The sequence below is a fragment of the Rattus rattus genome, chromosome 4, assembly GCF_011064425.1.
Source record: "Rattus rattus isolate New Zealand chromosome 4, Rrattus_CSIRO_v1, whole genome shotgun sequence".
Lineage (NCBI taxonomy): Eukaryota > Metazoa > Chordata > Mammalia > Rodentia > Muridae > Rattus > Rattus rattus.
Window position 1 is genome coordinate 29,155,151 of NC_046157.1, and position 27,110 is coordinate 29,182,260.

Below are 27,110 nucleotides of genomic sequence, written 5' to 3' on the forward strand. Positions count from 1 at the left end.
GTGGACAGCATGCATGTCAAACCTCCTGGGACTTCTTGCCCTTTCAGAACCTGCTCTTTTAGCATTTGCCCTGAGCCCAGCCCTCAGAGTGTTTCCTGTTGCTTTGAGTACCATGGAATCCCTGCTCCTCATCGATTCTTGGTCTTGCTGATAGGAGGGAAAGACGTTTCTACAGCCTTAGTCTCCTCTGAAGGTTCCTCCTGTCAGTGTCTCGTGGTAATGCAATCCTCTCTGGCCTTTTCTCCTGGCTGATCTCATCGGGCTCAGCTCCATAATCCTGAAGGTCACTAGGCAGTTCTTCCCTGACTGGCTGGAGTTCGCCACTCTTTCACTCTTGTTTTGGTCGCTTAGGTCATGGGACATCAGAGGTGGGGCCATTTTGGCCTATACCTTCTCTTTGCACAAAGATTCCTTATCTCCACCCTATTTCAAAGGCGTTTGGGGCAAGCATACCTGTTTTCTACTTCCTGAACTGAAGAAAACTGTTTTCTTTAGGCATCCTCAACCTGTGCCCAGCAGCTGGTGCATGGAAATTGGTGCTTTCCCAGCTTTACCCCAAGAAGGTATCTGGCCATGTCTGGCCAAGACACTTTTAGTTGTTGCAAGGAAACTTTAATCCAACACACTATGGTGAATCCCGAATAACTAAGAATTATGAGTCTTTTAATGTCAGTGATGTTGATGTTGGTCTTAGACAGAGAGTAGTATTAATTCTAAAAGTACATTTATTTAGCCCCCCCTCCTTTTGAGACAGGATCTCATGCATTCCAGGCTGTTCTTGAACTCACTATATAGTCCAGAGAACGATCTAGAAGACTTCTGACCCTTCTGCCTATACCTCCTAAGTGCCAGGATTACAGACATGTGCCAACTCAACCTGTTTCTGTGGTGCTGAGGATTTAACCTGGGGCTTGCAGCAAGCTAGCGACACCCACAGCCGTGGAACTATCTCTTTCTAGTGACTTAACAATTAGGATATGATACAGTCTACAAGAGAACTAAGAAGAAACTTGGGGTGGGGGCTTCCTTCTGACATTGCTCCATAAGGATGTGGGCCCTGACTCATCTCCCCAATATCCCTCGGAGTAAAATAGAGAGTACAGAGGCTAGCAGAGAAGCAGACCAGTACACTATGTGCCATATACTCTGAAGGCTGCCCTCTTCAATTTGCAGACACAGGAGCCTCTGGTCTAGAAGTGAGTCCAAGGCAAACCCTGCAGCAATTGCCACTGCTTGCCCACGAAGACAATGAGTGCGCCTGGCGTCCTTATGATCACTCAGTTTTGCCTGTCGTCTGAAGGCGTTCTCCTGCTCTTTGCTGTTGTCAGCGAACCTGACTTTCAGCAATGATCTGCTTCGAGCCTGAGCCTGATTGATGGATGCTTTGAAGTTTAAAGACCACTTCTGAACTATAAAACATTTATACATTGGAAGAAACTGTGGACCTTCCATTCGGAGGGCACCTGATGAAATCTAACTTACTAGATTTGGGTTAAAGGGCCCCATCTATCCATCTATCTATCCATCTATCTATCTATCTATCTATCATCTATCTATCTATCTATCTATCTATGCTCCAGGCAAATGAACTGAAGCATTTTATAAACATCAGTGAGAGCAGTGTGGTTTTTTTTTTCCAGTCTTTTATATTGGCAATTGAAAGTTTCTTAAAACAAAGTGCTTGGGGGTGGGGGGAGTTGGAAAAACAGACAAGCTGTCTGTTAAGGAAGACAAAGGCCAACACCATCAAGCCTTCCAGCAAAGGTAGAGAAACCTCTGGTGAAGGTTGAGTTGACGTCTCTCCAGGATTCTGTGGACTCAAGTACGGACACAACAGGACTAAACCTGACTTTAACTGAGGTCCGTCTCCTCTGCCATTTTCAATTCTCACTCCTTCCCAAGCAGCGAAGGATCTCATGGTGACCTGAGCTTGATCAAACTGAGCACATTGGATGTGTTAAATTTCAGTAAAAATATCAAACAGTTGTAATGCTTTGTGAATTCTCAGAGAGGAGGAACAGGTTAGATGCCTAAGTACTCTGGATTCCTCAGTTACTCCATTTTTTATTGTGCTCGCTAGTCTCAAACATTTTGACTTTCTACACACTTAAACAAACACGCACACACACACACACACATGCACACACACAAAGCTTTTATCTCAGTTTGGGAAAAGTGCCCTGCATAAGAGTTGACATAATGCGTTCTTGCTGCTATTCCTAAGTTTTGGGATACACAAAGTCTTTCTCCCAAACACAAACAGTATCTGTGATCAGCTCCATCCCAGGGCTGAGACAACATCTGAAAAGGATGAATGGTTACAAATGCTCCATGAATAATTAAAGGCATTCTGGGTACAGATTCTTCCTGTGGGATTCATATCTCAATAGTTACCAACTATAACATGCTTCTTGCTAGGTCTGTCTTCTGTAGAAGGTCTGTGGATGAAAGAACTCTGGGGACAAGACTCAAGGGAGAAAAAAGAAGAGAGACCAAGGGTACCAAAAAGGATGTGGCTGCATCATGCAACACCATTAGGTACTGGGAATTAACCAAGGAATCTCTTACCATCACTGGAGCCAAAGCTTCCATCAACGGGTTTCCTCTGGAACCTGCAAGCAAGCATGCGCACAAACATGTATATACACACATGTACAAATTCTCTCAGGATTTAGCATTTTGCATTACCTTTCTAGGTTCTTTTAAAATGGCCCTTTGGAGAAATTACAGGTAGGAATTTAAAATGGCAGAGCCACTTTGGAAGACAATTTGGCAATTCCCCAGAGAGCCAATCACAGGCTGACCATATGATCCAGTAATTCCGTTCTCAGGCATGGACATTACTTAGTAACATTCATTCATTTTCAGATATGAACGAACATCATAAGAAGTGTCTTTTAAAGCACACTATTCAGTGTGTTCTAATATATCCAAAGACTTGTGCATCTGTCACCACGATTTGTCACCCCTCCAAAGAAGCTGTGTATCTGTAGCAGTCACTCTTCTTTCCCTCCTTTCTCCTGGCCCTTGGGAACCACAATCTACTACTGTCTTTATAAATTTACCTCCTCTAGATAGTTTACATAAATGAAACCACAGTACATATGAACTTTTTCGACTGGCTTCCTTGATATAGCATTCTATTTTCAGTTATATTAGTCCATCAATATTTTTTCTTTTCTCCATCTTTATTAAATTGGATAGTTCTTATTTACATTTCAATTGTTATTACATTTCTCGGTTTCCAGGCAAACATCCCCCTAGCCCCTCCCCCTCCCCTTCTATATGAGTGTTCCCCTCCCCATCCTCTTCCCATTACTGCCCACCCCGCAACAATCCCATTCACTGGGGGTTCAGTCTAGTCCATCAATATTTTTATGGCTGAATAATATTCCAGTGTATGTGTACAACATTTCATTTATTTGTACTCCCTTAACGGGTACTTTTAATTGCTCCTCTTTGATGTGCATTAATAACACAGCTGGGACCATTTGGATTCATGGTTTTCTATAAATCTATCTCCATGTCTCTTGGGTATATAACTAGACTTGAGCTGCAATGTTTGACTCTTCCAAACTGCTTTCCACAAAGGCTGTAGGGCAAGCACTGTTTACATTCACACCAGCCAAGTCTGAGGATTCCCATTTTTCTACAGCCCTTCCAATTGTCATTTTATATTTAATTTTTTTTTATTAAGTTCAACCTTCAGAGTTTGGCAACTCATTGCAGCCTTTGATTTGCATTTTCCTGAGGGTTAATGATGAACATCTGTTCATACACTTCTTGGGCATCCATATGTCTTCCCTGAGAAGTGTCTATTTAAGCTCTTTACACATTTTTATGAAATTAATTTTTTTGGCTTATTTGTATGTGCGTTTGTCTATGTGCCTAAGTATGTGCACATGAGTGCACTGCCCCTAAAGGCCAGAAGAGGGCATCAGACACCCCTGAAGCTGGAGTTACAGGTGGTTGTGAGCTTCCTGAAACTGGTGCAGAGAATCAAACTCAGGTCCTCTGAAAGAGCTGGAGTCCTTCCTAACCTCTGAGCCATCTCTCCAGCCTCCTCATTAGACATGTGATTATGTTAGTCCTATGTTGATAATCCTGCTCACAACCTTATTATAGCTGCAAAACTTCTGTTGGCAGTACAAAGTGATATATTCACACATTCTGAGGATTAAGACGGGATATCCCTTCATGGTCATTATTCTGTATGCTATACTGCCTGACAGCAAGTGGGCCAACCTATGAACTCGTGACACTTTTCTTTAAAAAAGAAAGAATTCTCTAATTTCATTAGAGATGTCTTACAATTTTCAGCATACATAACCCTAACAATTTTTAAATTGTACTCCTTAGTATTTTATTCCTTTACATGCTTTTGTAGATGGAATTGTTTTTATTTCGGGCTGCTCATTGCTAGCATATAGAAAGAAAATTGCTTTTGTATTTGATCTTGTATCGTGTAGTCTCATTTCGGTATGATGAGAGCATTCAGATATGCAAGATTAAGTGGTGATGTCTGTCGGCTGTGAATTAATATCCCTGAACCAAGTGCTTTGAAGGGATGAGTTGATGGCTTATGAATTTTATCTCAAAGACGCCATTTTTCCCTAAGTGCACCGTTTGGTACTGTCAATCAAATTATCATGTTCAAATGATTTTTTTAAGTTTTGTAAAAGTGAGATTGGAGGGGAGGGCAGAAGGCACAGCAGGCCGGAAGTGCTCGTGCTTTAATGCATGGTTACTCACTTTCAGATGACCATTCTCCAGGTTGTAACACCCATCTTCTATCAAAGGGCTACTCTTCAATTATCTTTCTTTTTCTCTTAGACACCCAGGGCCTTTGCTCTTGTTCCCTGCAAAGTCACTGTCCCCACTAGATCCTGACACAGCTGGATAGCTGTGCTTCCAATTAGCTCTCCAAAGCGGGGCCACTCTAGCCATTCTCAACTTTACCACTGAGTTCATTCCTCCCTAGCTTATGTCTGTGTGTTTCTCCCTTTGTAGTTGATGTGGGAGTAGAGAACATAGACTCTTATTCGTCAACCTCCAGGTTAGGATTGGACATGCAGGAGGTGACAACTAAGTATTTGTTGAGTGACAAAGCACATCACTAAGGAGAACAGTTGAGATTCAGCCTGACTGTTTCATCCAGAGGACACTGTGGGAGAGGTCTTTCTGGTCTAATTTGCTGGTGCTGATGGGCAAGCAATTATCTAGGCTCCAAGAAGATAAAGCATTTGGCACAAGGGACTTCACCCATGCTTGAATTAGGTTGTGGAACCCCTAAGTTTTCCATGAGGGAAGTTAAGTTAGCCAATTTAAAAAGTAGCACATGAGACTGATGCCGGGTCAGATGAGATGGGTGCACCTTGGCCATCAGTCTGGAAACTGGGTTGGCCTCATGACTTGTTCGTCCTCCAGTAGATAAGGGGGAAAGCTTTGAGCCTGTAGCTCGAGGCTTGTATTTGTCTGTTTGCTCTGAGATTCCACAGTCCCAGGCTATCCCATTAGAATATCAGAGACCACAATGCCAGTCTAGGATGGCCAGTTTCTTGGACCTGCCAGCAGGTTACACTCTGTGGCCACTTCCAGCTGAGATTTCCGAGCCCAGCTGTGATGAATCTAAGAGTCTCTGAATTGCATACTCCCAAGAGTTGAGTTGATGATGTGTGTTTTTCTTCTTGAAGAAGCTGTTTTTCTAAATGCACCATTTGGAGATATCAATCAAAATAGAACCATTAGCTGGCCCATCTTCTTCTGAGACAACTGTATACTGCATAGATATCTCTCTCTCTCTCTCTCTCTCTCTCTATATATATATATATATATATACACACACACACACATACACACACACATATATATATATATATATATATATATATACACACACACACACACACACACACACACACACACACACACACACACACACTATGTATTATCCAACGTTGCAGTGGATACAAGAATGAAAGATATATGAGTGACCAGGATTAAACGGTCGGGCTTAATGAATGGCAGGGTTGTTGAAAAGAAGAGAACACACATCACATATTCAGTGCTCGATTCTAAGCCTGAACATCCATTGCAGAGGGCATTAATATATCATGCTGAAATAGGAGGTAAAAGTGGGAAGGAAATGGTAGTTCCCTGACAGGAGATGGTAGTTCCCTGACAGGAGAGCAGAAGCTCTTAGCTCCCCAAGACCTGGGGCCATGTCTGTCACAAGTGTTTATTATCACGATCTCATAGAGTAGACTATAAATTCCACATATGTTAATAATAAACTATAAGGACTCACCGAGCAAACCGCATTAGCTGAGAGAGCTTTATTTAGTTGTATGGAAAACTTTGTTTCACTCAGTTCAGTGAAGGAGAAGTCCGCCTATTAGCATTTTCCCTCAGTCTAGTCCCCTATTTAGAATGCCAAATGGTTCTATGTCTCTGGGTTTCTATTTCAGTGTGTCTATATTTGGAAAGAGTCTCTGTTTGGGCACTTGACTGTAGCAAAGTCATTGGCAGCAAACTTTCAACACAGTCTGAGCCCGGATTTCAAAGCTCTGCTCACCTCGGCTGCAGAATTAACAGCCTTAGAGATGGTAACAAGCAGCTAAGCATTAGTTCAGTTTTTGTCCCTCTGGGTGTGGATGGTGCCTATTAGCTGACTAAAGAGAAATCATTCTGCTTTTTAAACCTAAAACATAGGAAGAAAAAGTCTGGCCAAGGAGCAGAAGACTCTTTATTGCAACACTGAAGCTCATCTGAGGCAAAATGGGAACTTTTGGCTCCCATAAATCATAGCCTTGTTCGAGTGTACACTGGTGGTCACACTTCGTTGGCTCAGGACTGTCCCTTTTCACAGACCTTAGCACAACTGACTCCAAGATGGACATGCCATGCAGGCTGTAAAACTCAGCATTTAGATGTCCCCACCGGCCAAAATGAGAACACCTAGCCCAGCAAAGTCCGTACAGTTCTGGGGAAGTCTCGAAATACATTAACCTTGCCTTTTAGCTTCTGTAGTTCCACTTCTGGTCTTATTAAATGAAGTATGTCAGCCCAGAACATCGTTTTTTGTGTTTAAATCTCATCCTGAGAAAGGCTCAGGCTACAACGGGGTCCGAAACACCCAGTGTAGTTGCCGGCTAATAGAGACTTTATTAGCTTGACCCCAGCTGTGATCCGTCTTCTCTGGTGGGTACCCTGAAGACTCAAGGGTACACTACCTCTCAAGACTCACTTTGAGCAAGCCTGTTGAAGACTTTAAGCTCTAGAGCCAGGCTGCCTGAGTTCAAGTCCTAGCTCCTTCAGGTACTGGACGTGCTTAACCCCTCTGTGTTTCAATTTCCTCGACCTTCTGCACAGTGACAATCACAGTATCTCAGTAGTGTCTCAGGGCATCAGACGGGATAAGCTCTTGAGAGTTTAGCACACTGTCAGGCACATAGCAGGCATGCAGCTATATTTAATGCACTAATAACTGTAACTTGTTATAGCAAGTTGGTAGTCCATTCTTCATGTATATATATATATATATTTTCCAGGTGTGCTATTTGCCTGTAACACAGCTTTTAAAGTCAGGATCTTTGTGTAGCTAATTAAGCCTCAAACTCGCTATGTAGCCAAGGATGAAGACTTTGAACTTCCTGTCCTCCTGGTTCCAATTCCTGAGTGCTGAGCACTGAGTCCCCCAAGTCAAGTTCTGTTTTTCACCTTGTATTAGATTTGTTTTTAAATTTACAGAGATGTTTCAAGGATGAATAGAAAAGTAGAATGTAGAATATCTATCAATACATCCTTTACCTTTATCCACTTGTCAGCATCTCTGTCTGTCTGTCTGTCTTTCTCCCCTTTCCTCCATCCCTTCTTCCCCTCCCTCTTATTTCTTCCCTCCCTGCCTCCCTCCCTCACTTTTTCTTCCTTCCTTTTTTCCTTCCTTTCTTTCTTCTCAGAATGGATCTCACCCAATAGCTTAGACTTTCAAGAACTCACAAGCCTCTGGCTTCTGTCACCCTAGTGTCTACACCAATAAGCCTGGCTTTACCTCTGTTCTTCAGCTCTCCTTTCCCAAATGTATAGCACATATTCATCTACATATATGTTAATTTACATCACACACTCATCTACATGTATGTTAATTTATAGCACATATTCATCTACATATATGTTAATTTATATCACACACTCATCTATATGTATGTTAATTTATAGCACACACTCGTCTACATGTATGTTAATTTATGGTACTTAGTCATCTACAAATATATTAATTTACAGCACATGCTCATCTACATGTATGTTAATTTATAGCATGTACTCGTCTACATGTATGCCAACTTTTTCTCATGCTATTTGAATGTCATTTGAAGTTGTTATAGATTTTACCCTCCATATTTCTACAGAGCAAAAAAAAATCAAATTCTTCAATTTAATGCTTGCACACACATTTATTTAATGTGTTGCTGGGTGTCGAGCCTAGGGCTTCATACATGCTAGGCAAGTGCTCTGTCACTGAGCTATATCTCAGCCCACTGTTTACTTTCTGTTCTGAGGCAGAGTCTCCCTAAGTTGCCCAGGCTGGACTTGAATTACTCTGTAGCCCAGGCTGGCCTTGAATTGGAGATCACCTCTTTTTCGTCTGGAGTAGGCAGGATTTCAGACTCTCACCTACTGTTGGTCTTCTAACTTCAACCGGCCTCAAACCGTCCTCTATGACTTATTGTTTTTCTTTTAGTGCAAGATCTAACTTGAAATCACATACTGTCTTAAGTTTCACACTAACACCTGTCACTGGGTCCCTTTGCACCCTTTATGACAGATTTTGTGTCTGATGTTTGCCCATGGTTAGATTCATGTACGTTCATAGGAGCTCCAGGGAGTGAGGCTGGGCCTCTCTCCGCGTGCTGTCATGACTGGAGGCACACACTGCTCACCTTCCCTCAGTGGCATTTATTCTAATTGACAGACCGATGTGTCTTATTTCTCTGCCACATACTCATTATTTTTCTCTCTTGACTAGTAATTTATCAAGCAACACAGTCAGGTCACACAAACATCCTGCTCCTTGTCAGAATCCTCTCCTCAACTCGGCAGTCTTAGATGACTGTTTTTCTTTGCCTTAGAGCCAGGGTCTGGCCCACACTAGGTAACTGGTCTACCACAGACTTCTTTTCCCTTCCTGGAGACGAGGTTTCTCTGGGTAGCCCTGGCTGTCCTGGAACTTGCTCTGTTGACCAGGTTGGCCTCAAACTCACAGAAATCCATCTCCTTGTGTCTCCCAAGTGCTGGGATTAAAGGCACGTGCCACCACTGCCTGGTGACTTTTGACCTTGAGGCAGGGTGGCCCAGGCTAAGACACGCTGTGTAGCTCAGGTGGGCCTTGAAGTCTTAATCCTTTCCCTCAGCCTCTGGAGCAGCTGTGAGTACAGACCTTGTTCTACTGACCATTCTTAACCTGAGCTAGTGTTAGCTGTGGTGTTTGCAGATGATTTTCCAATCCCTGTATTTATCTGTGAGCTCTTGGTCTCTTATGGGGGAGATACACTCATTTTAATGTCCGTGTTACTGGGAGTATCTTACCCTGACGGCAGCTGTTGTTCTAAATTCTAAATTTGTTGGACTCACTGGGTATATATTTGTGGGTATTTAGATCTTTTAGATCTTTCCTCTTGTGTGTGTGTGTGTGTGTGTGTGTGTGTGTGTATACAGCTCAGGCTGGCCTTGAACTCTCTCTCTAGTTCCTGTAGACTCTAAACTTGCCAATCTCCACCACACCCAGCATCCTCCTGACTGTTGGGACTACAAGGCAGGCCCTGGGTGGGCAGCGGGAGGTTTTGAAGGCAGTATCTGAACTTTTATGAAAGTATAGAAAAGAGTTGTTTCCTGAGTGAGAGATGGGCCTTTGCTGCACCAAGGAGCCAACAAAGAGCTCTTCTCACAGTTGGTGTGTGGCAGGGGTGTGCTTTGCCTAAGGATCTCACAGCTCTCTGCCGCCTTTGTATTTTTTTTCCTCATGTTTAAGATGAGAGGGGGAAACTCCATTTGTTTACTGTAAACTTCCTGCCAACCTTTTGTGGATGTTTCGCAGAAACCATAACAAAATCAGAATTCTCAAACTTCAGCCCCGCAGAGAGAAGCAGACAGTTATAAAATTATATTTATTTATGTTTAAAACAGTGGGTGTAGGGGGGATGCTCCAAATTCTTAGGTAGGGAAATTTCCTTGCTCAAATTACTAAAGTAGGCATTCAGTTTACTTTTTGACAGAATGCTTGCCTGTTTCCAGACTTCAGGTTGGAAAAAGCTGAAGATTCCCTTCTGTCTGTGGGATTTACTTCGAGTATTCTCAGGTACAAACAAAGCCAAGCTGCCTTACTGCTGTGGTTTCACAATGAACACTCTACCAGCGTGTAATGTGGGACATTGACTTTGGGTCTGCAAGTGAGACAATTATTCTTTCATTCCCCAGAAGAGAAAGCTGCAGTACGAGTACAGGAGAGCAAGCATCTTTCCCACGACAGCCCTTAGTGGCCAGTCAGTACACTCCAAAGAGAATGTTCTGAACACCACAGAGAGTCGAGGGGAAGAACCTGTGGACTTACCTCATGTGATGGACAAACACGACCAGCAGGCAGCCCAAGTAGAAGGACAAGAAAACGAATACGCTGAAAAGACTAGATTTCACATACACAGATCCTGGGGAAGAGAGAAACAGCTTTGGTCAACTTGTCCTTGGAAAGAGGAGGACTATGTTGGGGACAGCACCACTTAAAGGATCGGCCTCTACCATGTCCATTCTTAAATCCTAATGAAATGTCACTGGAGCTGAGAACTGTGGGAACCCACCCGGATGCTACCCACAAGTGGCTTCCTAGTGATGACCACCCATGGAAGTGGGGAAGATCACTGGATACAACTCTAGAATTGAGTCCCCTCCCTCCTCTCCTTGCCTCTGTCCCTCTTTTCCATCATTTCTCCTCTCCTCCCCTCTTCTTCTTTCTCTTCCCTCTTTCTTCTACTTCTCCTTCTTTCTTCCCTCCACACACACACCCGTTTCTGTGCTGTTGGGCCTCATACAAGTTAGTCCTCTATCACCAAAACACACCCCAGCCTTTCTTTCTCTTCAAGAAGATCTAATCCTATCTGTAAGTTAAATAAACTTTAATATTCTTATGATGGCTCCACTTGAGAGGGAGACATTGGCATGTAATGACATGATAGATCTCCCAACACAGGACTTTCTCCACCCCACTCCAGAGCCAAAACCAACCTTTGACAGATGGGACAATGGTCACTTTCAGGTTCTTTGATCGTTGTAGATTCCAGGTCTGGTTTTCATTTTCTGGTTAAAAAAAAAAAAAAAAACACAAGCAATCAAACAAAAACAAACAAAAGCCAAAACAACATACAAACCAACAAGGCACAGAACACAATGGATCAGACATTAGACTTTCACCCTCCATTTAGTTATATCATACAGTGTATTATATAAAGTCCACTCTGATCGATGTACAAGAACTGGAGGAAGATCCAACATCTAACGTGTTAGATGTCCCTCTGATGAAGATCTCAGGCTGGCCTTTGCTTGGGTGCATTTCTGTAGCACCAACTGACATAAATGAAATTGAACAGCGGCCTCCCTTCTCCACTGCGGAACACCGGACCTTTCTCTGGATGTCCACAGACATCTCAAGAGAAGTGTGCCCGAACCAGACAGCTACACTCTTCTTAGCTTGCACTTTTCCTTGCCAGCAAAAATGTTTTCCTTTACACAGCCATCAAAGGCCTTGGCGTTCACTCGGGAACATTAGACAACACTGGTAAGCCTATAGAGCTACATAATTAAGAGATTAAAGTACACACAGGCAGAAATGTCACCCGACACCGAGGGAGCCATACTACACTCAACAGAAAACGCTCTCCGTGTGGGTGACATATGGCCCATTAGCAGGAGGTCTGTGTTCTCAATTAGCAGTCTACTCTCTGGGCAATGCAACGATGTGCATTTGCATCAGAACTTATGTAACCCCTGGTTATTGGGATAAGTCATCACACTTGGCTTTCTCATTGTCTTGTGAAATACAATTTTGGTAATTGGGATAAAACTAGATTTTCCTTGTACATCCTTGTAGAAGGGCTGACTGGCGAGGCATATAGGAAATAGATTTTAAAAATGTTTTTATTTCATTTACTCCCCCCGTGCCCCCATGTTTGTGTGTGTGTGTGTGTGTGTGTGTGTGTGTGTGTGTGTGTGTGTGTGTGCGCGCGCGCGCGCTTGCTGGAGTTGAGTTTCCCTTTCTACCACATAGAATGCAGGGATGGGCCTCGGGTCAGTTGTCTTGTCAGTAAGCACCATCCCATTGACCTGGGAAACAGATCCCTTTGTATTTACATCTCGGAAGCAAATGAAATGCCTACTAAGTGACCTCACTTCATATGGACTGGTATAAGACTTTTAAAAAGTTGAAAAGCTGCACAAAACCAATCCAATCAATGTTCTAGCATTGAGGGCACAGGAACTCATGAACCTCTACTGGGGAGTAATTGACAGTTGCTGGCTTCTGTATAAGGGAAAAGTGTGGCCCCTGATAGATTGACCCTCCTCCAGTGGATGACCCCACACCCAGAATAAACAGTCATTACAAACTGGACTCTACATGTTATTTAACAAACTACATATTAAGTAGGACATGGCATTGGGAGGAAGTGGAGAGGTGATGGGTGGATCCGAGAAGAGTTAGGAGTAGAAGCGGGGGTTGAATATGATTAAAATGCATTGTATAAAATGCTCAAGGAGTTAAAGTATTATATTAGAAAGCTGAAGGTACTAAGGGGCATTTTGTAATACCAATACTTCCTTTAGATGTGGAGTTAACTTTTTTATTTTTTTTTTATCCAAATGTCTCTAGTGCCTTGTTGAGTTGCTGCTGTTAGGCCCTCGGTGAGAACTAGAGAAGAGCTTCTGGCCTCCTCTCCTCCCCTCCCAGGTATCTCTCAGTGCCTCTTACCTTGGATGGAGAATGATCCACCACACGCATAATCTTCAGGCTTTATCACAAACACCACGAAGAACTGCTCATCTGGAAAATCCTTCTTCTGTGTAAGACATAACAACCTCATGATTCACAGGGAAGAAAGACAGCCAGGAGGAGACAGTCCAGAGGGTTGAGGGGCGGTAACGAAAAGGAAGAAAAGGACAGGTCACCCCCTGCTCTCTAAGTCCCCAGAAAGGGCTCCCACATTCTCACACTCTGCTCCAGACCATCCATGAACATTAATTACTTCATCCAAGAAATGAATATAAGTGGATACATGGAGAATTTAAAAATCTGTGCCCACATGAGGACTTAGTACTATAATAAACACAATAAACCATAACATCAATTGCCTAGATCATCAAGTGGCATTTGTATATACATGTACATACATACACATATGTATTTGAGATGGTCTTGCTATTGTAACCCAGGTTGGCCCTGAACTTTTGATCCTCTTGCCTCAGCATCCTGCATGCTGGCATTACACTCCCAGGAATTTATCAGGTTTATCTTAAAATCTAATGAAAAGTAACTTATCTAAAATCATGCAGTAAATAGTTAAATAAATGGCGCAGGCGAGGGAGTCAAAGGACCTGGGTTAGGACTGATCTGTGGCTCTACCTGTGCTGTTTCAGTCCTGGGTCAAGAGTTAATTCCCTATTCGTGTAAGTGGGGTTGACAAGATAACCATACATTATAGTCCTTTAACCCAGGCATTTTTGTCATGTCAAATTTCTGATATTGTGCTTAGTTCACTGAATATCTAAAGCCCGAAACACAAGTCCAGAACAATAACAATTTACTGCCAAATACATTGGAGGTAGACATACTTTAGTTACAGCTCTGCTTTGCCTTCATTAACCTGGGAAGAGAGATGATGGGCTGAGGAAAGGGTCTTCCTAAGATGGGTCTACAGGCAAATCTGTGGAGCATTTTCTTCATTAATGGCTAATGTGGGAGGCCCCAGCGCTCTGTGGATGGTGCCCTGGGCTGGTGGCTCTGGGTTATGTAAAAAAAAAAAAAAACTAGCTGAATGAACCATGGAAAGAAAACCAGTAAGGAGCACTCCTCCATGACTCCTACTTCATTTCCTGCCTCCAGGTTCCTGCCTTGACTTCCCGCCCTTGATTTCCTGCATGATGAGCTGTGATGTGACATGGAGGTGTAAGCCTTTTCCTTCCCAAGTTTTGGTCATGATGTTTTATACAGCACTGGAAAGCAAAGGAACACCTACTCTATTGTTGTTTGTTTTGTCCTTTTATATTTGGGGGATCACATCGTTCTGACATGCTAAGGAAGACATAAACATGAACAGCAAGGCATGTAGGGTATTAAATCCTTGATACTCAAAACTTGAAGTTTGACTGACAGAAATTTTTAGGTCTGATATCTAAATGATACCTAGCTTCTCTCCATTTTTTGTGGATTAATCAAAAAAGCGATGTTGCCCTATGCTACAGGGACAGTCCAGGTCACAGATTTCTTAAGTACCAACCTAGAGACTGGGATAGACTTTCTCTTGGAATATGATGGCATAATATATGTACATTTTTGTTATAAAACACCACTGAAGTATGAGTTTGGTTACAAAAACCAAAAGGTCAAAGTGCTCCCCAAATAGGGCCCATATGCCTTTGGATCTGTTATTCTGTCTAGAGTTCAGTCCAACTTTTGGTGAGTGTTACTGGTTGCAATTATTATAATATGTTCAAATACTTTAACTGACTGTAATAAACTTTACCCTAAATTGTCACACCTCACTGAGTAAATTGGAACCATCTGGCCTTATCCCTATAAGCAATCTGTCAGATTTATTTCCTACAGCACTGTAGATCCCTAAGAACCCCCAAGGGGATAAAAGAACACCTGGAAGGGTAGCATTGTCCACCACCACCCAGGCACTGACTGCAGACAGAGCACTATTCATTTTAAAAACCAATCCAAGGTACACATGAACAGGTTTCTCTTTTGGTCGAGTGGGCAAGTAACTACCAGTTGGACCCCATGACTATTGGGACCTCAGAAGCAATGTCTCACCTGCAGCGTGATGGCGGCTTGTTTGGTCATGGACTGATAGACACCATTGAATTCCACATCATGGTCCAGATCATACACTGGACACTAAAGCACACGAGAGACAAAAGAGAGGGGATCAGCAGTGTCATCCGGTGGGTGTTCTTCCATAGGTAGGTGTCAGCGCTCTGCCACTGGGATCACAGGCCAGGGGAATCAAATTAATCTAGACACCATTTTTCTGCAGAACAGTCACAAAATGGTCCTCTTAAAGCTTGGGCTTTGCATGGTAGGGTGGCACACTCCTTTAATCCCATCACTCATGAGACAGAGGCAGGCAGATCTCTTGAGTTTGAGGCCAGCCTGGTCTACAGAGTGAGTTCCAGGACAGCCAGGGCTACAGAGAGAAACCCTGTCTCAAAACACAAACAAACAAAAAACAAAAACAAAACCCCTTGAACTTTGACCTAAAATATCAGAGTCACTCTTTATTCAAGAGAATTATAAAAAGATTGCTTTAAAGTATATAACATTCTCCCCCCTTCTTTTTGGTTGATGTTTTATAATACAGAAAGGATCTGATGTTACAATAACAATCTAAAACCAAAACAGGTGGTAGGTTTTTATTTTATTTTTCTCATTGAACTCAAAACTAGGTTTTCTTTATTTCTCTCGGCCTTCTTTTCTTTGTATTGGTGAGAAGCCAGCTACTTCTTATCTCTCATCGGTGTCAGCAAACACGGACTGCCCACTCAGGTACATGGGTGTTATTTGGTATGTTGTTATTATTTGACTTTTGGGGGAGATGAATGATAAGAGGATGACACAAGTCCACAGCCCGTCTATTCTGGAACTCAGTAATCTTACATGCCGGGAGGCTGACATGACAGTAGCGGGGCTCACCATGATGTTCTGAACGGAGACAACTGAACACGGATAAGCCTTCTCAGACACCACTTTAATGATAACGGAGTCCACATCTTCAGGAAATTTGTATAGAAAATACTGAGAACGAGAAAATGAGAGACATGTTGATGTATTAATCTTAGGGAATGTTTAAAGAAACTCAAACTATCATCCTACATGCTTGGGGTGGTTTTCTCTACTATTAGGTGTGAATTTCCGATGCAGAGTTCAGTAACTGGCCACTGTTTCAGGTTTCTGTTCATCTCTTACATATTGACCAATGAGCTGTTCCCCACCGGACGCCACTGTGCCGGACGTGAGGAGGAGTGCAGCGGAGTGAGTGGCCATGTCTACAAGGCTGCCTTTCCATTTTGTGATGTGGACATTTCTTATCAACCAGCTTATAATGGGCTTGACTCTAAGTTTTCTTCTTAGGCACCCTGCTGTCAGCCTCCTTCAAAGTCAGAGATACACAGGATGTGACGTCAGACAACAGCTCTTACTGTGCGGTAGTTGTGAAATGTGAAACCACATCTTGAATAGCAGATGTTCCTGTTCCTCAAGAATTTTGACCTTGTTAGAAGGAAGAATTAGCTTTAGGTCAGCCGTCAGCCTTTCCTAAACCTTTTGGTAAAGAATTCTTTCCCTGACTGAGATATTCTTGAGAATTCTACATTGAAAGATTAAGTTTGACATTGTTGACATTGAGCCCTTGAAATATGTCCATGACTTTGGGTAAATGTATCTTTCAAGTATCAGTAGACCCCTCCGTGTGTGTGTGTGTGTGTGTGTGTGTGTGTGTGAGAGAGAGAGAGAGAGAGAGAGAGAGAGAGAGAGAGGAGGGAGGGGAGAGAGAAGAGAGGAGGGGAGGGAGGAGAGAGAGAGAGAGAGAGAGAGAGAGAGAGAGAGAGAGAGAGAGAGAGAGAGAGAGAGAGAGAGGTGCCTATAAAGGCCAGAGAGGGTGCCCACTAAGACCAGAATGCAAGCTATGTGTGTTCACAAGCAGCCCAAGGTGGGTGCTGGCAACCATGCTCCAGTCTTTTGTGAGAGCAATGTGTACTTTTGACCTCTGAGCTATCTCTCCTAACTCACAAGCAGCATTGCTAACAGAAAGACGTGACACTATTGACCTACATCAGTTACAAATCCATTGGAAAAACACATTAATTTTTAAACATTTTAAACATTTAAAAATGGGGGGATGTATGTGTGAGGAGAATTTAACCCAATAATTTCAAGTGTGGTAACTTTTCGAGAAACATCAAATTTGTGACTAAGGTTTTGTGGAAACCTTCCCAAACAATTCTGATATCTTACAGACTTAGTAAACATATCAGAGTTAAGAAAGAGATAAGAAAGCCAAAATTTGATTTGTATTCTAATATGGCCTTTACTAATGCTGTTTTGAGAACCAATTCAATATAAATAAAATGTCAGAATTTTTAAAAAGCCATTCACATTCCTGTTTAGAAATCTTTCCATGCCATGTATGAGTATATTTTGGGGCACGATTCAAATAGAAATAGGGTTATTCCAAGGAGAAGCCTAGGTGTCCTAGGGTGCTCTCAGGACAACCATAATGTCTAACTCAATTACTGTGAGCAACGAACATATATTACTTGATTTTTTTTTTTTTTTGGTAAACTGCCAATATTTTGAACACTTATAAATATATCCAACTATTATCAGCCTTATTTATCTCTAAATTACTACAAAGTCAAAGGAATGTTTTAGACCCCTGCCTCAAAATATGTTTTAATCAGAAAGAAAGATTCTGTTTTTATTTTATGTGTATGTTTTGTTTGCATCTACGTCTATGTACCCACATGCATACAATGCTCCTGGAGGCCAGAGGAAAGCATTATATCCCCTAGAATTAGAATCAAATGCTGCTGTGAACCACCATGTGGGTACTAGGAACCAAATCAGGGTCATCTACAAAAGCAGCAAAGTGCCCTTAATTGTTGACCCACCTATCTAGGTCCCCTAAATATCTCTTGAATTTAAATGGTCACTAACTATTAAGGACAACAAATTGTGCCCTGCTACCTTTCTTGCCATTTGTTGTCAGTATGTACCTAAGATGACTTTCATAGAAAGGAACTTTAAATCTTAGTTTTGTTGAGGGTCAGGGGGGTGTGTGTGTGTGTGTGTGTGTGTGTGTGTGTGTGTGTGTGTCTCAGCTGGAACACTCGCTTAGCATGGGCAAGGTCCAGAGTCAATCCCAGAACTGCAAACAAAGGTGGGCGTTCATTTACTCAGCTTTGGGAGCACTGCCTTGTATATCTACTCTCAACGTGATCAATGACATCATGTGGGCCATTTGAAATCCGCCATCGTAGAGAACAAAAAGGCCTTGTGCACACAGATAAGCCCCAGAGAAGCCAGGAGAGTGAAACACACAGCTTACCTCTTCAATGGAACGAGGTGCACCGCTGCTTTTCCTGGAATGCCAGGGATGATGGACTTTTACAACCCTGTGATCCCTTGCTGTCTGAGGAGACAGGCTCTGCCCCTATCTCCTAGAATTTTTGTTTTTAGTTATCCCAGACCCTTTTCCCCTAAATCATGAGCACTGCTTTTAGGCCATAAAATCAATCCATCAGGACTGATGTCAAACCTAAGTGACTTCTATGTTGTCTTAGGGCCAGGCCAATGCTGACACCCACAGCTCTTATGTTTACTTCAGTCAAAAATCCTTGGACCTTAAGTCTTGGGCACTATCTCTGGGTCAAAAGTACCCAATCTTGTGAAGGAAGCCGGATGTACTTTGTAAAGAATCTCAGCGTCAATATACCTTAAACTGTTGTGTGCTTGGGACTGAGTTGTTACCTGAATTCCCTTTCTAAAACTGTGCCATGCTTGAATATAGAAATGATGTGGGCCAGACTCTAGTTGCCCTGCTCCAGCGTCCGTTCCACTAAAACAAGGCTGAGCCAACTTTCATTCTTACCCCATCCTGGTTGTTTTCCCGTCTGCTGTAAAGCCTGCAGGGGAATCACCACAAGCTGCAGCAGAGGATTTTATACCCCAGGAATGGACAGAAGCTACACTACTAGATGTGAAGTACGTACAAGCACATCAATGATTGTAATAGACTTACGACAGTCCATAATATTTATTATCACCAGTTTTACTGTGTTCAAAACAAAAGCTAGGTGACCCTTCGTGAGCAAACTCATAGTAAAGCCTTCAGACACATAGCATAGGTATTGTGGCTCTAGGCCAGTCTTTTGTTTTTGTTTCAAGATGGTGCCTTAGTATGAAGCTCAGGCAAGCTTGGAACTTGAGTGTAGCTCGGTCTGGCCTCTATCTCACACTACTCTGGCCTTGGTGAAGATGTTTAAAGGGGTAGGATGATGGTGTGGACCACTATGAGGGGCCAAGAAGCCATTTTGAACTTGTTACATATAGATTCTTTCGGAAACCACGAAAGAAAAGCAAAGGTACTTAGAAATGTCATCAGAAAAACGGCCTCAAAAAGAGTTTCATGTATCTGTTCTGCTTGAGGTTATTTTTTTATTGAGGAATGCATAAAAATAGCTAATTATTTTTACTTACAGGGGACTCAAATCCAGTCTGCCAATATTGCAGCAGGAATGGGAGTCTTTTATTTTTATATTTTCAGCACAGCTGTGGCATATGTTTGCTGTTCTTCCATGCTCTGTCTCCCCACCCCATCTCAACCGCCAGGTCTACAATCCCCAAGTTTGTATTGTTCTTCTCCTCATCCTTCCCACAGCACTTAGTACTGACCATCCAACATCCCCTGCGACATATCAGACATGTGACTTTACTCAATGGCACACCTAGGGACACTAGTGTGCTTCCCATTTGTCCCAGTAAAGGTGGTAAGATTAGATGCTGTGTCCAAGATCCCAGTAACCACTAAGAATACATAAGGCAAGCTCCGGGATAGTAACACAGACTGAGTTCACTCTCCTGTGCCATGTAGGCTCTAGTTAACTATGGGAGCCCTTTACTTACCTGAGGTTGAGAGGGGCTGGCAGTGAAGTAGAAGGCAACATTCGTCCTGAGAAATATGAGGGGGAAATGAGAGAAAAGAATGAGTTGGCAAGCAAGAACTACTTACTTAAAGGAGAACAACCTTAACCTAGATGCCCAGTGCCTTACTCTTTATGAAAACATTTGGTCCTGCAATCTGACAAACGTAAAGGAGGCTTTGTGTTTTCAACAATAACGAATGATGAAATTGGGGAAGATGATTGTTTTTACATCTTTAAATATCCATTAGGTCATTTTGGTTGCCTCTGCCTCTGGACTCTCTTAAGATATTCCAATCAAGTAATATAATCAATCAAGCCTGATCCGGAGAAGTGGGTAGCAAGAGAGGAACTGCAGGCATGAGTCCTTTTGTAGGTGCCACTCCATGATAAGTTTAATGGATCCACACCAAAAGAGCAGTGCTTTAAAATCAGGACAAACAGAGGGCCACTGTGGGACAATCGTCAGGAGTAGCACTAAGCTCTTCCTGCCCCAAACTTCTCCCCAGTCTCTTGCAACGCCTGCTGAATTCTCCAAAATTTCATCCTCTTTGGCTTTAGGTTTGTCTTCTTAGGCCCATCTATAAAATAAAAGTACCACCCAACGAACACAGTGACGTCACTTGCTCTCTAAATGGAGTTTCCTGTGAATAGGTTTGTCATATACTAAGACAGCAAGGATCCAGGCACAGGGAGGAGAGCGTTAGAATTTTGTAAGAGGCATAAGGTTTTGTAGCATCAAGTGCTTTACAGTGTGAACATCTGTGAAGTATTTCAAGAGGCTGGGAAATACAAAGATGAATTTGTTTTCCACAAGGGCTGCCCCTTTGCACATGCTCTTTGTGGTTCTGGCCTCATCTTATCACTGTAGATCACTCTCAACTCCATCACAACTGAGCTCCCAAGACTGATGAAAGGGCCACTCCCATCGTGTACCCCTCCTTGCATTGCTGTGTCTGAACCTGAACTTCTAGGCTCTTCACCATCTTCATTCCCTAGGATTCTCTGAAGACTTTCCTTCTGTTTTTTGCAAAGCTGACAGTAGTTACAACATCAACAGTATGTCCATGGAGATGAAACGATATTTGCTAGTGTGGCCTTGACTGAAGTGAGCAGGGTGTATCATATCACAGGCCCCCACTAGTTAACAGCACAAAGCTAAGAAAACCCACTGGCATTTCTAGTGTTAGAGCAAGAGGCATCAAAGTTTCCACTCGTTTCTTTTAAAATGAAACAGGAAACAAATGCTTACTTGAGAGATTAAACCCCACTTTGTTCAGCTGCTTTGACTGTTAAAGTAAGGGGAAGAGGGGAAAGAAAGACTCTTGAGTCAGGAGAGGAGATGCACGTAAGGAGAATAGAGAAGAGAACAGACAGAAGGGTGTGTGGAGGAATGATGTAAGAAGAAGGAAGTGTTTACAGGAGAGTAATAAAATAGAAGACGAAAGAAAAGGCAGAGTGCATGGAGAGCCAGGGACCAACGGTCAGTAGTTTAGAGTGAAGGAACAAGAGTCACAGGACCTTAAGTCTCACATCAGTGAGCTCCTGCAGGCACAGAGGGTGTTCCAAGTCCCACTTTGTTTGTTGGAGGAAATGATGCCTTATTACTCTGCACCGTGGACTTCATACTATCATTCCCCGTTATCTGCCGATTGCCATCTGTTGTGAGCTCCCTTCACACCCCGCCCTTCCGGCCAGCCCTCCTGTTACCTCTTGCTCTTCAGAGTTCATCCTCCTAGGGTGGGGAATCTGCCCTCGTTTATCTGGATCCCACTATTTCTTCCTGTCTCTGGGACTCGACGTCCACAAATATCAACTCTCTTATTAGTCAGCTTTGCCCTTGCTGCTCCTTTGTTCGTCTCGATCATTTCAAAATAAGTAACAGACCAATCCAACCAAGTTCCTCTGTGTGTGTGTGTGTGTGTGTGTGTGTGTGTGTGTGTGTGTGTGCCTACGTTCATGTGTACACACACATGTGGAAGGGGAGGTCAGAGGTCAATGTTGAGTGTGATTCTCTATTGTAATCCACCTTATTTTTCTAGTTAAATCTTTCATCTTTTGACAATCTTGTAGATGTCTACTACGTATGTTAAACATTTCTGCCCCTGACTCAATTCCCCCACTTCTCCCCAGTATATCTCATTTCTGGTTTTAAGTCATCGTCTTCTTCTACACACACACACACACACACACACACACACACACACACACACACACACACACAGCATGTGGCTGAGGGGTTACCCATTAAGGAATGGCCAATCTGCTGGTGGTCACCTCTTGAAGAAAAGTGACTTTCCCTACTGTGACAGCCATCATCTGTCCTCAGCTGGACGGGGGGCAGATGCCCCTCCTGCCTCCATATTAGAATTTTTAAAAGATTTATTTTTTATTTTAATTTAAATTTCTCTCTCTCTCTCTCTCTCTCTCTCTCTCTCTCTCTCTCTCTCTCTCTCTCTGCCTGTGTGTATGTGTCTGTGTGAGTGTATGCCATATGTGTGGGTGCCTGCAGAGACCAGAAGAAGGTGTCAGAGTTCCTGGACTAAAGTTTCAGGTGTTTTTAAACCACCATGTTGGGACTGGGAACCAAACTTTGACCTTCTGGAAGAGCAGTGAACACTCTTATTGCTAAGCTATCTCCCTAGCCTCGACATGCTAAGATGAAGAGAACTACGCTCCCTATGCAATAGGAGATTATCTTGGAGATGGCTGATAAAATTTGTTACTGTTATTATAAAGAAATATCAACATTTCTTTTGTACGTGTATGGTTTTGAAATGGGATTTGGTGTGTTCCAGGCTGCCCTCAAACTTGCTTTGTAGCTGAGCATAACCTTGAACTTCTGATCCTACTGCCTCCACTTTAAGTGGTGGGATTTGAGGCATAGGATTCCACACAGTTTGGGCGGTGATGGGTGGCTAACTCATGGCTTCATGCATGCTAGGCAAGCAACCTACTATATAACCCTATGAGGCGCTGAAACTACAAACAAACATTGCAGGTTAAGACCTAAGAAAACACCTACTAGAAACATAAAGGTAGCAAAAGTAGGGTTGAGATAAGGCAATGTGAATGAATCGCCATGACAGACAGAATAGAGAGAAGAGAGAGCATGCACTGAAATTTCTGGGGTACAGAGTCTGGTGTGTTTGCTTGATATGGGGTCTCATGTAGCCCAGGCTGGCCTCAAACTTGCTGCATAGCTGAGAATGACCATGAACTTCTGATCCTTCTGCCTTTACCTTCCAAGTGCTAGGACTACAGTTATGCACCACCACAATAGAATAAATTTTTGATCATGCACAAGCATCTAGATTAACAATACAATAACAACAACAACAATAATAGATGTTCACTAAATCCCATAAGGTCATTCTCACTGTGGTGGTTTGAATATGCTTGGCCCATAGGAAGTGGCACTATTAGTGTGGCCTTGTTGGAGGAAGGGTATCACTATTAGATGGACTTTGAGATTTCCTAATGCTCAAGCTCCACCCAATGTGGAAGGTGTCCCTTCCTGGCTGCCTGCAGAAGACAGTCTCCTTCTGGCTACCTTTGGATCAAGATGTAGAACTCTTGGCTCCTCCAGCACCAATTCTGCCTACACAATGCCATGCTTCCCACCATGATGATCATGGACTGAATTTCTGAAACTGTAAGCCAATCCCAATTAAATGTTGTCCTCTATAAGAGTTGCCTTGGTCATGGTGTCTCCTCACAACAGTGAAACCCTAACTAAGACTCATCATTGTCACTCGTCATTCTTTCCTACTCAGATTCTTTCATCATCTTTAATTAATTCCAACTGGCTATCCCTCATCTTCCTTGCCAGCAGGTCCCAGTCCTTAGAGGAGCCATGTGCAAAGGACTCCCCAGTCCTGCTGAGTCTCCACACTCTTCAGGGAGCTGTTACTCTGTCCCTCCTCTCACCCATGACTCTTCATCTCTGCTAGTTTGCTCTGTTCCCTTTCCATGCTCTCTAGAATTCTAGTAGAAAATTTCTCTTTTGTTTTATTTGGGTCAGTTTGTTAGCAGACAGCAGGTCATCTTTCAGTCAGCTTTCTAGTCATAGAAGATCCCTGTTGTGCACTCTTTACTTTGGCCCTTCATGAGGAGTTTGTCAACACACCCTGGGGTTTAGAGAGCAAGCAATAGGAGGAGGAGGGATGCAGGCTGGATAGCTGTACCTCCATTTATAATCTATTGAAAGCCATAGCCATTAGTGCTGGACAAACTAGAGAGAGGTAATGGAGAAATGTGTTTAGTACCAAACCACAGGTCTCTGCTGAAGATTGCTTCCCATTTGTTTTGCCCTGTTTATCTTGAGACTATATTGCCATGAGGAATACATTAGCAGCCTGGGACTTCACTCACCCATCTCTTAACAATACAGTCTGTTAGATTAAGATCCCCTTCCTGCATTGAGCTGCATGCACATTGTTCTCCAACAAAAGAATATGTTTTCCCTCCCTTTAATGATCACCAAGAATGGGCAGTTCCTATTTAATCTTACTCTAGATATCTCTGAGCATGAACAGAAGGCTGTCCAGTCAGGCCTGAACTACTTTTGGATTCACGTACAGTAAGGCAAACTGTGTCTTCTGGGTGAAGATTTAGAGAGAATTGCCTGTTCACTATCTTGGGTCTATGCATAGTTGAGCATTGTATGATTAAGATCTGATGCATAATGAGAAAGGACATGCACAATGGCCAAAGGCTTCCATAATCTATGTCTGTCAATCAAAATAGAACCATTAGTGATATGCCCTTATCAACCATACTCCTCCTGTTCTTGAACCCCATTGAAGGGAGCCCCAAATACTAACCAAGGCCTTTGCATACTCTTGTGTGGTCTGTGATTCCTGACCAAAATTTTCTGATCTGTACTATTGATTTTCTTTTGAATAGATTTTGTTCTAATCTGAAATCTGTGTGCCTTTATTTCAAGGACTTGAAGAAGAGGCCAAAATCTGGAAACACCTAGCCCAGATTGCAATCATTGGTAATGCCTAAGAGCCAGCTGGTCTCCTGCTGCAGCTGGGATGGTGTCTCTCTCTCCTCATATACTAAACCCAGGCAAAGTCATTAGGAACAGATCAGCCCCCAGCTTTGCAGTCAGCGAGCCTGCCTCCACAGAGGACTGTTGGGCCACGGTGTTGAGAGTCCAGGGTATACATGGGAGTTCATGGTTGAGGATACAGCTTGTTGGTAATGCTGTAAGTCATAGCATCTGACATTCCCCAGAAAGCAAAAAGTGTAGATGAAGATCAAAAAGTATCTCATGCAAGCAATGTTCTAGTAATTTCTACATTTTCAAGTGCCTTCTAAGCCATGAAGAGAAGGGGAAGAGGTTAATCTCCTTGACCAGATTCTATGTGAAGTCATTCCTGCTTGAGACCAATCATACAGTCACAGCTGTGTGGATGGCTGTTTGTAAGCAGGTGAGGGAGGTGAGAGACAAGGCTAGAGCCTGTGATTGGACAGTAGAAAAGGAGGTGGGCTGAGAGTTGGGAGAGATAGGAGGGAGGAGAGAATGAAAATGGAAGAAAGGAAGGACTACCCAGATCTGTGTGGCTGTAAATAACCACAGGTAGCTATGAATATCATATAAGGGATGGATTATTACAGGACAATCTGTCTAATCTAAGTGGGGAGCTTATATCAATATCAATTGGCTCTGAGTTCTTTGGGCATTTTGTGGGTTGAGAATTTACAGACATAAATTGGACTGATAAATTACAAGCCTCTAGAGTTTTGATTTTACCGGGTTACAGGGATTTGTGACAGCTAACGGGGAGATGGGCACTTGCTGCACGGGGCTAGCCATGGAAGTGGGCGAGACCGTTGGGGCCAGAGAGTAGCTGGAGTTAGTGTGGGATGGTGTCCTTTTTTAGTATTTCATGGAACACAACTGTCCAATCTTCATTTCCTCTAACCACATGTGATGCCATTCCCCACCTCCTCATTTCCCCTTCCCTTCATATTCATTCAAGTTCTGTGAATTTTGCCTCTTACATTTTTCAAGACACCTCCTCACTTTCTACCCTGACCATTCATTGTACCAACCTTCTAATCTCTCTGCATCCAATACTGTCTCCTTCAACCTATCCCTCATACCACTAATAATGCAAAGTACACAACCGTATTCTCAGTGCCTCCTTATGTCCCCCCTACCCTATCTTATGACCCTTCTACCGTCCAGTGAGTGGCTGCCTGTTCCTACAACACCCCCTCCCACTGTTCTTTGCCTACAACTACAAAAAACCCTAATGACACAGAGTGGCCCATTGTTTTTGGGAGTTGTTGGGAAGATGACATTCACGTGTGTGAAGGTAGCGGGAGGAACGTTTAAAGGGACAACTGTCTTATTTTAAAATCTGAATTAGAGTAAACAAATGCTTCATGCAATTGAGAAGCATATTTAGGGAGGTGCAAATTTGGGATGATGGCTTTAAATGGAAAAAAGAGAGAGCATGTTAAGAGGGGATGAGCTTAGAAAAGGACGCAAACGACAGAGTCCAGCTTTGATTTTTGCCCCTTTCTGTCCTTTTGAGTTGGGACACGATCTCTGGACCTCAGAGCTGGGTGTGGTGATGCAACCCTGTTGTCATGGCTTCTTAGGAGGCAGAAGTTTGAGGATGGATGGCTTGGGCCTAAAAGTCTGAGGCTAGACTGGCAGCATAAGTAGACCCCCCCCATCACAAGAACAACAAAAATCCCTGGGGATCAGCGAAATGCGTTCCATATGCATTCTAGGCTGTCATTCTGAACTGTATGGCAGAAACTGCAACGTCAGGGCTCATTCTCAACACTTGGAGTGGTTCTTACCACAGCCCTCATCTGGACTCCATGACCACCATTCTCTGGGTTTCTGGGTCGCCAACAAAATTGGTGAATCAAAAAAAGGAAGAAACATACACAGCCCACCTACTACCTCACCTCAGGCCTGTGTATTTCATAATGCTTGCAAGGTCTGTTTGATGCCACAAAGCCATATCACACAAAGTGGAAACAGAAAACAACGTGGCAGGATAGATTTGCACGCCATTCCTTAACAATTGCTGAGAGCCATGACCTAATGGCTTCAGTTTCCCAGCTTCCTTTCAGAGCGATCAAATTACCTCACTGAAAATTCAGCCCTGCAA

General features: G+C 43.1%; 1 protein-coding gene across 2 annotated transcripts in view; it reads right to left on the reverse strand.

Annotated features, from left to right (window-relative positions):
- The window catches only part of Sidt1 (SID1 transmembrane family member 1), an 89,870-nt gene that overhangs the window by 30,093 nt on the left and 32,667 nt on the right, over positions 1 to 27,110 (reverse strand). For both annotated transcript variants that reach the window (XM_032900230.1, XM_032900229.1), the window contains exons 4-10: positions 19,949 to 19,994; positions 15,959 to 16,060; positions 15,080 to 15,163; positions 13,013 to 13,100; positions 11,275 to 11,346; positions 10,607 to 10,700; positions 2,569 to 2,612 (exon numbers count right to left, since the gene is read on the reverse strand). In XM_032900230.1, the coding sequence (XP_032756121.1) occupies positions 2,569 to 2,612; positions 10,607 to 10,700; positions 11,275 to 11,346; positions 13,013 to 13,100; positions 15,080 to 15,163; positions 15,959 to 16,060; positions 19,949 to 19,994 (530 nt within the window). The remainder of the gene's footprint in view (positions 1 to 2,568; positions 2,613 to 10,606; positions 10,701 to 11,274; positions 11,347 to 13,012; positions 13,101 to 15,079; positions 15,164 to 15,958; positions 16,061 to 19,948; positions 19,995 to 27,110) is intronic.